An 11,294-nucleotide genomic window follows, 5' to 3' on the forward strand; every position below is an offset into this window, starting at 1 on the left:
CACAGCGGTGTTTCATTCATGAATGAAAGTGCGTTTTTGAACGAATCTAGTGAGTCAGTGATTCATGATTACCCATTCATAAAGACAGTCACTTGCTTCATTCCTGAATGAATTAGCCGTTCAAACGAATCAATTGAATGAATGATTCAGTGATTAAATCCGTGATTTGCCGCCACCTGCTGGCGGCTTCAGTTCATTTTTAGGTATAATTGCAGTTATTTAAATTTAATATTTCTGTATTCAAAATTGTATTTAAAACATTAATCTCCACATGAATTTATGAATTTAATTGCACTCATGCCACCTCTGAGCCTCATTGAATGTCTGAAAATGTACCTACAAGCCACTTTTGTGTTCTTCTGTGCCACCTCTGTAGTACAAATAAATTTTTCATTAATACTAATTTAACGATTGGTAACTTATTATATAGTTTTAAAAAGAAATTTTAAAAAGCTTATAAACATAAATTTTTGAATTTTACAGATGAAAATGATGCCATTGCAAAGGTAAAAAGAAAATGCCCCTGTAAATCACTTCACCTCATATTAGGAAGGCTAATTTTTTATCAGAATTTTTGATTGTTGATCAGAAGGTGCTCCTTAATTTTTTTAATTAGGAGGACAAGCGCTCTTGATTACAAGAAGAAAAACACTGCTCTTAAACTGGGTGTGGCTGAGGAATGGGGTTTGGCCGAGGAAAAATTTTCAGTCAAAATAATTTTTTTTTGCTTTAACCCGACTACTCTACTACAACAAATAGTACAACTTTTGTTTAAAAGAATAACCACACAATACGCTATTTCTTCCATGTTTTAATTTTAATGGTAAACCCTTTGTTTAAAATAAAGAGTTTACTGTGGGAGTACTACACTCAACCAACACCAGGGAAGGCAGTTTTTGTCAGAGCCCTTGTTATTCTTAATTTTGACATTAATTTTCATTTTTACACCAGACATATATATCGGTTCAAAATATCGGTTATCGGTCTACTTGATCTGTAATAATCGGTATCGGCATCGGCCTTGAAAAACACATATCGGTCGACCCCTACTACAAAGTGCTCAAAAAGATACTGAAGTACAATAACTAATTACATTTACTCCAATATTTTACACTCAGGGTTGAGGAGTAACAGAATACATGTAACAGTGTTATGTAACCAGGATACAGAAAACTAGTAACTAATTGTAGTTACGTCAAAAACAAGGTAATCACGTTACATTTGTAAAAAAAAAAAAAATGGGAATACTATATTACAAAGGTTTAATTTAAGGAATAATTGAAGATGGGCCATTGAATTATATTATAAAATAATGATCCGAGGTGGTGATGCGGCCACAACGGAAAGCGTAAGACTAATGCAGTTATGAGAGAGCGAGATTAAGCATGTGTGAATTACCTGAGTCTGTGCATCAGCAGCGTCCCTACTAATAGTGAAACCAGTGTTTCCCACAGACTTACACTCTATGTGTGGCGGCACTTTCCCTGGGGGAAATATATATGTATATAATGTATGTAAATATAAAACAGCAGACGGGCTTATTGAACGTGCAAATTTATTCTCTGCCAGCAGGAGGCGCTTTTGGAGCGGCAGAAATAGCGGTTTCCCTGGTAACGGCTGTAATCAAAGCAGCGCTGCGCACATAAACGCTGCTTTATCAGGCAATATAGGAAAGATTAAATGAAAATGACATCAAAACTTTTCTGAAGACAATCGGTTCCCTTCAAAAAAGATACATTTATATAAAAACACCCGTGCCGCGTTTTGATTTTGGAACGTGCAGATAAGGCTGTGACGGTCGCCGTGACAACCGCATCACCACCGCAGTTTTCTACTGCCACCGGGGTAGTGCACGTGACGTCACGCACTCTATAACAAGCATAATACGAAGTTTTGTATACAAGTGTAATAACAGTAATAACAGTAGCGGAACAGTGAACCGCGTCTACACCGGACGCGACACCACCGCGTCGCAACAGGTTGAGTCTGTCTAGTGTCTACACAGGACATTTGAACTCTTGTGTCAGTACCTCATAAATAGAACGAGGCAGTTTACTGTCGGGGATTTGTCATGTCGTGCCGCATCCAGTGTAGCATCACTGATTATAATGAGTTTTATAGTATTTTGTCGCGCCGCGTCCTGTAGACAGGCTGTATTTAACTTTCTTATTTAGGTTACTTTCTTGTTTAACTGTATTATTTCTTTGATATTTATTTTAGTGTTTTGCAGGCTGCAGATTCACTGACTGAAGTGCTAAAATAAACATGAGCTGACGAGTTAAATCGGGTGTGTTATGGCGCTCTTCCACTGCATGGTACGGCACGGTACGGTTCACTTTTGGGGTTTTTTCCACTGGGTACAGTACCTGGTACTTTTTTTATGGCGCTTTTCCACTGCATGGTACGGCACGGTACGGCTCGGTACGGTTCACTTTTGGGGGTTTTCCACTGGGTACAGTACCCGTGCAGAGCTCATGTTTATTCAACAAAGTCAAGCCTTTTTGGAAAATCTATTTGTGGCGGTCAGTGTTGATATTGTGGCGGGCCGCCACAAATAAATCAATGTATAGGAAACCCTGTGAAACTGTAAATTAATCTGCTTCAATAACAGCACCAATATTACCTCCTAAGTGAGAAATGTCAGCCTTTAACTTGCAAAAATATTTTACTGGTGAAATCGTCAGAGCAGTGCTGACAACACGTTTCTGTGCGCATGAATGTTTACGTGGAAAGAGAATGTGTGCTTTCCCTTCATAATAAAACATAATTTTGTGGCAAAAAGATGGAAATAATTTGTCATTTTAATCTTATTGTTTAATATATTTATTTGCTTGGTCATTGTCGTTGTGGGTTTTAGTTATTTTCCTGTTGTATAAGGACCTTTTGAAATAACTGAAATCATTTAGCGAAGTGACGACATGTACTAACACCATGTTGAAGTAGAATGTCTGATGAGATGACCACATGGAGCAAGTCCTCTTCCTTCGTTACAACAGAAAGTTTTGCCCAAAGCTAAAGGTTTTAACTGAATGAACAGTTTGAATGGACATTTAGTGTTTCATTAGATATGCCAAATGCTGCCAACAGACACCAATACTTCACAGGATTAAATTTTGCAGTAATTTTGAATCGTACAGTATTTTTAGCATTGCTTAATGTTATCAGTGCATCTGTTCTTATTATATTTGCTTGAGAAAAAAAAATGCAAATTTTCTATTCTGTATTTTTCTGTTGCAGAAACATTTCTGTTGTATTCTGGTTTTATATTAGCAGAGCATTTATTTACAGCATAGTTATTACAACCACAAGGCATTTTTTAAAAATATTTTATAATTGTGCTTCAAATTGTTTATATTTTACATCATATCCATAATAAATATATTTAGTATTTTTGATGATATTGTTATACTTGACTTCATTTAAATATGTGACCTTGAAGTAATCCAAAAGTAATCAGATTACATTAATATTGTGGTGCTTGGATTACGTTACTGAATTATTTTTTCATTAAGTAATATGTAACTGTAACGGAATATATTTTTAAAGTAACCCTCCCAAGCCTGTTTACAATACGGAGCATGAATTTATAGTTGACAACAGAAGACCTTTTCAGTAGTGTCTGTCAAGCAGTAGTGTTAGACTATTTTTTTTACCACAGAGAGGCGCTACTACAACAGAATATTGCCAACAAATTTGGTATCTGTTATCTAAGTTAATTTCATAGGTTTTATTAAAAAGAGACCCTGTAAATTGTCATTTTACATTTCAGACTTTATAAGAGCAGCATAACCTGCTGAATTATAATGACGGATTTAATTGCCTGTATTGACTGCTATATGGAGTGCTTCAATACAGCTTCATAACCAGTGTTGGGAGTAACGCATTACAAAAGTAATAATATTACAGTAGTATATTACTTTTTGCTGTAACGCAGTAATATAACGCATTACTAATCAAATTTGGGTAATATTATTACTCGTTACAATCTCAGTAACGCAAGTTACCAGGTGGCATGAAAAGAGTTCCTCTGATCCTGCCTTCGGTTACAGGAATTCTCCGGACACCATCGGTCAAGCAGTGTCTTTCGTTTGTCACTTTGGCGATGACTCTATTGTCACGGACAACCTCAATGTCAACGAGAGCAGGACGCGTCACGTCTGTTAGTGCAAACTTGCAGCTTACGACCTCTGCTTTCAGTGCCCAGAATAAGCCCATTGGTTCAACTCCCGTAAAGCTGCCACCAAGAGAAGGGTCGCGGTTGAGGTCGACCTGACCATTATCGTCTGCTTGGTAGGTGGCCCAAGCCTGGAAGACACGTCCGCTATCATCGGTGATTTTAGAGCGCAGATCCACGCGTTGTTGATGATTTAAGCCACTCACGGTCACGTGCACTGGGTCTTCAAAAGAGCACTTATAACTGGGCAAAAGCCTGATACTGACTCCTGAAGAGTAGTGCATTTTGGCAAGAGTGTTTCTAGCAAAAGGGGTAAACGCATACTTCAGCATTGAAAACATGTCGTCTGTGTGACTTCTGCAGCATAGTACGTTGATACTGCCTTCTAGTGTTCGGAGTATTACAGTCCAAAACCCGGAAGAGAATTTCATGAAATAAATATCATAAACTTGCCCTTTTTTTTGTTTATATCGCTTTTAATCCTCCTTTTCCTCTTATGTTTTATTTAGTTTCATTTGTTTTGTTGTTCTTTCTTACAGTCTGTATATAGTCTTAAGCATAAATAAACAATTTCCCCCTTATAAAAACACTGCAAAAAACAACTAGAAATGATCATAGAAAAGACCATAAGGGATAGTTAAAGACACAAAAAGGCAAATAAGGTACTTAAATAATTCAAATTAATATTTTGCAACCTTCACAAAAAGGCTTGTCTCCAGTGATGTCATTGTACTTTTTGGCTTCACTCAGTAAGATATAAGTCGCTTTTCTTTGAATAAAAATAGGGTTAATTAAAATATTTTATATATTATATATATTAATATATAATATATATATTTCTTATGATCATTTGTGAAGGCAAAATTACATTTCCCTTCAGCAATAAAGGTTCTCATGAAAAGTATTGAAATACTCATGAAAAGTATTGAAAAATCGAGTCAGAAGAGACCAAATGTATCCGTGTAAATGACAAAATTACTAAGTAACAATTCGTTTATATTGCAATATGCTAGTTTAAACCAGAATCTGTGTCGGCTCGCATCACCCTCTTCCAAGTTACAGCTGATTTCTCATGAACCAGCAGACCTCGTAAGCCCCGCCTCTCTCGCGTACAGGTCGCCATGGTCGTCATGGAGACGGTGTGAGAGCGAGGCCGCTGGTGGAGCTCGAAGCTCTTTCCTACAGTAGGAAGGTACTCCGATCTGGCACCGCTTGCTGCTCTCAACCTTCTCCGTAGACGGATGATCAGATCGAAAAGGTCCGTCAGAATCTCCGTATACATTCGATAACAACATAAACCGCGTATACAGTAACCCTAGGATTTCCATCCATTCGACGCAGCTCCATGGTGACCCGATACTGATTTTTAAAGAGGAGGGCATTCACTGGTAAGATCTCTTTTTTTTGCGCTGTGAAGGTTAGTTAGCTGAGCTAACACGGTTAGCCAAACGGAGTCTTCGGGATCTGAATCACTGGTTAGCGCAAAAGCTAACAAATATTGATAGCCAAGTGATTCAGTCTGTGTACTTAAATACAGAATTAGTAGTTCGGTGAGTTACTGGTTGTTAAATGACTTTCATATTCACACTATTCCAGCTATAAAGCTCGCTAGTGAATCCTAATCCAATCAAAAGCACTATTAATTCCAGTCATAGCGAAAGGTCTTTTTAATCAATGACGATGACGATTGTTTGTTGTATATGTTAATCAAATCGTCCTTACATTATTATCTGGAGAGTTTCGTGTGGAAATGTGATTGTTAATTAGCCTGTCATAACGCGATTATAAAAGTCGGCAGTCCGGCGATGCGGACAAAGCCTGTTGTTAGCTTCCTATTACCCATAGGCTGCCATTTTACTTTACTAGACTGGTAAATATACATTGTATGTGTATTATTAAACGAATGTTTTTGTTTTAGATGTATTGAAGAGTATAAATGTTGTCAGAATGTTACAGTATTATTTCAGTCAGCAACGGACCTCAAATATCGTTGTAATTAGTATTTTGTACTTGCTTCAACCGGTTTCTTACGTGTACATTTCCAGAGAGTTTCAGTCAATATATAATTCTAATATACATCCCGTTTTATTTAAACCCGTTTCAAAAACGACATGCAACGGGCAAACATTGGGCTCCTGCAAGCACAAAGCTCTGTGCTATAAACACCGTGTTCACGTAGCAAGAGGACTTTTAAAAACTTGCGACCAGAAAGTTAGAAACAACCTCAAAGTTGATCATTTTAGGAAGCTTAACCGCTATTATTATTGATGCATCTTTCTTTTTGTTTGTTTTCATAGGTTAATATTGTTCCGTTCACAGTAGTTTGCGAGCAGGACACACTCTGTTCTCTTTGTTGTACTCGTTCTGCTCTCGGAACAGTTGCACGTGTCGGCGCGTGTGACTTTAAGTCCGGACATACTGAGGCTTATTTTAGTTTTACGTAGAATAACTACATTATCAAGTCCCTCAGCACACCCCACTTACAAATATCTGGCCTCTTTTTTTTTAATAAATAAAAATGTGCTGCTCGTTTTTGCAGTGAGGCAATATAATTACTTGTCGTGAAAACAAGATTAGTGTCATCTGTCACCAGTGTCACCAGTAATTGCTTTATAATTTGCTGGTATCTCTAATTTGGAGCCAGCATGCATTGGTTGTTGCCTTGTTTTTGTACTACTTGTAACCCAACACCCCATATTCACTGTCTTTTTCCCAATAGCATATCTTTACAGGAGTTTGCTTGACTTAAATGTGAAGCTTCATGTTGAAACTTGATCAGGAGATTGTTTCAATGTGATATCAACTTCCCTTCACAAACACTTGTTGGTTCCCTATGGATGGCCACTTCTTCCTCGTTGCCTTCTGTGTGCAAAGGTGTAGATAAAAGAACTGTATGAGCCATAATATGCTTAAAAGGCTTTCTTTACTGTCATGCAGCCTGGACTCGTTGTGCCAGATTGAACCTCTGTATTTCCAGCTATGTATAAGACATACATAGCTGGAAATACAGAGGTTCAATCTGGCACAACGAGTCCAGGCTGCATGACAGTAAAGAAAGCCTTTCTTTCTGCTTTTTTGCTCTTCCATCTCTTACTAAACTCCCAACAGCTGGAAGGGCTTTGCATTTGCATATTTCTCACTCAAACCCTTTTACGTTTGAACCTGAAGGCAGCTCTGGTATGATAAAGCAGGAACCGCAGTGCCACGTCTCTTTTGGCATCTGGCCTGTTTTGTCATTTTACGTCAAAGAAATGTGACTAGTGTGATAATATTATGGCTTTCTAATATGGTAAAAAATACGGCTTTTTTTTTTTTTTTTTACCAAAAAATGGTAAAGAACTGCTTTTAAATACAAATCAGAACTCTTAAAGGGATAGTTCACCCAAAAATAAAACTTATCATCAGGTACTCACCCTCATGTTGTTCAAAACCAATAAGATGTTGTTCAAAACGCATATGAAGATATTGCTGTCTCTCCACTGAAAGTCCATTCCACCGAAACTTTGATGTTTCAGAAAGTGATTGTAAAACAAATTCAAATGAATCAAGATGTTTAATCCAAATCCAACGTAAAATGTAGACTTGGATTAAACTGCTTGATTCATAGTAGGGGTGGAACGGTTCAAGTTACTCACGGTTCGGTTTGTGTCACGGTTTCGGTACGGTTCGGTATATACTATGTTTAGAGAGAAAAAGGACTATATTGTCAAATAAAAATAAAGAAAATAAGAACAAATAATCTAATTACATACAACAGAACAAATAAATACAACCAATACAAATAAAATAAACAGTGCTTTTCAGGTTTTTTAGGTAGGTCTAACAGTTTTTAGGTACAGAAATTGAATAAAGTAATCAAATGTAAAATAACATTGTATATTTGACTGTATAAATTAAAGATTAATCCTTATTAAAGTTGCAAAAGCTATTCAATCAAGAGCAGTGAGTAGTTTCCATGTCTTTTGTTGTTTGATTAACATTAAGAAAGTGCTGTCACTTTAAGACAATTCATGGATCCAGTACACTGATACTGTACGTTCAAGCGACCATGTCTGCTAGGAAACTCACCAAGACAGGCATTTTGACATAATTTTTGTGTGAATTTGTCCTTTCAAGCACGATTTGAAAACGAACTCAATATTTGCGCACGTTCTGAGACGCGGGTTTAGCGCTTCAGAAGAGCTCGCACACAAATCTTCTCACGGCACGTGTGCTGTTCAGGTCTCACATGCGTGCGTGCGCTATCAACACCCGGGTGATGACGGCATCAATGACTGGTCATATTCCAGCATACTGCACTCGCATTGAACAAAGAATGACAGCTTTGTCCAGGGTTTTTTTTTTTTTTTTTCCCTCATTGTTGTTGTTGTTATGTATTGGGAAGCCAGAATGCGTTTCCATCGACAGAAACATACATTAGCCGAACTGTTTTATGTGTTATTTTTAACAAACCATTTTACAGATGCGTTGTCATTTTTAAGGTGAACCGCGGTGCAAGTGGGTGGAGAACCGTACGGTTCGATTTTTTACCGAGAACCGTTCCACCCCTAATTCATAGGGATTTATTTATAATTTTTTATTAAAATATCTTCATCTGTGTTTTGAATATTAACTAAAGTCGTGTTGTTTTTGGAACAACATAAGGGTGAGTAAATGGTGACTATTTTCATTTTTGGGTGAACTAGACCTTTACATCCACATTGGAGTTGTTTGGTGCACTTTATAAAGGCTTGGTTCTTGAACAGCTTGTGGTGTGGTTATTTATCTCTATTTGAAAATATTTTCAAGCGGGTGTTGTTGAATATTTGTGTGACATGTCAGTCAGATGCGCTTACTCGGGACGCCATCTGTACAACACCTTAGTCACTTATACTGAATCCAGGCTGAATGGCAATTTTCTCATCATGTTGGCACTAGTCAGTTTGTTGCAGAATGTTCTTCTGTGCCAGTCTGTTTGGTACATGAGGCAGCAGGCGAGCTCTGCTCTGCCAGTGGGATGTGCGTCACACTCCTTGTGCTCCTTGGGCACCCTAGTGCTTCTCTCGAGTGAGGAGGGGAAAGGTGTGGCGGCAGTGGCAGATTGGCCTCATGTGGGAACGGTAGCTGCACCCTCAGCATCCTGTTTGTTTCTGGGACTCGTGCGCCCCATGTTCTTGAGCTTAATCTGCCTTCAGCACACACATACGTATCTTGTTTTGGAGGAATGTTGACAAATGGCTTGTGCTTACTTAGCAGCACCGTTGCACCTGCTCTCATTTGTGTAATGGTAACTAATAACTTGTTTTTTCTTGAGTACAAAGTAATGTGATTCTAACTCATTCTCCATTGTCGTATTGCTAATAGACTTTGTATGTAATGTAAACATCACCATACAACACATGGATACCCTGCAGCATCTGTTCTGTGTTTTGTTGATTATCACCATAAAGTGTAGGATGTATTGTGATATGAGCAATTCAGTTCCTCAAGGTTTCTCAGTTCTCTCGTCGTCCATGAGTTAGTTTCGAGAACAATGATGTTTTGAAACTTACTATTTGTTCCATTTGTCTTGAATTGAAAACACTGCTTATTAAACTGCTATATGCTCTGTTTTTTCACACATTAAAAACTATTGACTGGATAAAATTGTTGAATTTGTTGAATTGAATTTTGTGAAATTCATTGAAATACTAAAAAATTTAAAAGGAACTGAGACTCAAGACTCACACATAAATTCCCCAAAGTGTTCATCTTGTCAGAATCCACTGTGCATTAAACATATTTTGCTGGACTGTAATCCATCTACTCTTTTTGAGACTTAATAAAACTTGTTTTATTCTGTTGATACTTTAGAAAAGGTTTTTAACCAAGTAAAACCAAATTTAGTCTTAAAGGGGTCTTATTATGCTTTTTCACTTTTTAAACTTTAGTTAGTCTGTAATGTTGCTGTTTGAGCATAAAAAAGATCTGCAAAGTTACAAAGTTCAAAGTCCACTTCAAAAGGAGATATTTTATTTAACAGAAATCACTTTTCAAAAACTACAACGAACGACTCGTTTGTGAATAATAGGACCCCTTTAAGGTTTTTAGAAAAAAAATAGTTTTAATTTTAATTTTTAAATAGTAATTTGAAACTGGCATGGCTTTAAAAAGGAACTGAGAGTCCTACACTTTTGGAAGCTAAAAACATTACACAATTAGCCAAATGTGAGTTAAACTGCCTTTAGCCAGTAAATAATGCTCACTAGTTGATTGGTAACTGGAAACTCAGCATTACCTGGACTAAATCATGTTTTAAGAATGATACTCTGATCTTTGATAATGTGAGATATGTGTGAAAGTCACTTTTGTAGAGTGGCTTGGAAAAAATGCTAGGAATAAATGGCAAATGACTGAATCCCATTTTAATTTTTAATTAATTTTTTTATTTTTAAATATGCAACCATGTATGTTAAAGGTGACATATCATGAAAATCTGACTTTTCTAGGTTTTAAAGGGTTAGTTCAGTCAAAAATGAAAAGTAGGCTGCGTTTCACTCACCCTCAAGTCATCCTAGGTGTATATGACTTTCTTCTTTCAGACGAATCCAGTCGGAGTTATATTAAAAATTGTCTTTGATCTTTCAAGCTCTATCGTTGTACTCAGCGGGTGTTGCATTCCTTCGGTTCAAAAGACGTGAAATAAAAAGCACCCTTCCACAAAAAAAAGTGTCTCACACGGCTCCGGGGGGTGAACAAAGGCCTCCTGTAGCGAATCGATGCGTTTTTGTAAGAAAAATATCCATATTCAAAACGTAATAATCACTTGAATCTAGCTTGCGCTCACTGTTGTACATGGAAGCAGTTCCGGGGGAATTACGTATGAGGTCAGTTTTGCGCATGTGCGGCTCAGAAGTGACGCACACGGAGAGATCGAAACAAAACAACGGTCACTAATTAGAAGTACAAAACGAGGATTTGTAAAGAAGAATGTCAGAAGATTTCGATATAAGCCAAGAGGAGACTGATTTTCCTTTGCTAAAGTAAGGAAACTTTGCTTCCTTTGATCCTGTAAACAAACGTTGGTTTTCACGAGACGCACCGGCGCATGCACAACGCTGACCTCAGAGGTCATCCGCCCGGAACTGCTTCCAGTGTACAA

General features: G+C 37.4%; 2 protein-coding genes across 3 annotated transcripts in view; one reads left to right on the forward strand and one right to left on the reverse strand.

Moving 5' to 3' along the window:
• acot20 (acyl-CoA thioesterase 20) overlaps nucleotides 1-4,536 on the reverse strand; it is a 16,423-nt gene extending 11,887 nt beyond the window's left edge. The window contains exon 1 of the mRNA XM_016573777.1: nucleotides 4,005-4,536. Within this exon, the coding sequence (XP_016429263.1) occupies nucleotides 4,005-4,515 (511 nt within the window). The 5' untranslated portion in view covers nucleotides 4,516-4,536. The remainder of the gene's footprint in view (nucleotides 1-4,004) is intronic.
• Nucleotides 4,537-5,280: 744 nt separating this feature from the next.
• The window catches only part of LOC107756599 (sushi domain-containing protein 6-like), a 41,198-nt gene continuing 35,184 nt past the window's right edge, over nucleotides 5,281-11,294 (forward strand). The window contains exon 1 of one of the 2 annotated variants that reach the window (XM_016573779.1): nucleotides 5,281-5,562. The gene's annotated coding sequence lies outside the window, so the exon portion shown is untranslated. The remainder of the gene's footprint in view (nucleotides 5,563-11,294) is intronic. The other variant, XM_016573780.1, reaches the window with a different exon arrangement.

This window comes from Sinocyclocheilus rhinocerous, unplaced genomic scaffold (assembly GCF_001515625.1).
Source record: "Sinocyclocheilus rhinocerous isolate Xijiao unplaced genomic scaffold, SAMN03320098_v1.1 scaffold683, whole genome shotgun sequence".
NCBI lineage: Eukaryota > Metazoa > Chordata > Actinopteri > Cypriniformes > Cyprinidae > Sinocyclocheilus > Sinocyclocheilus rhinocerous.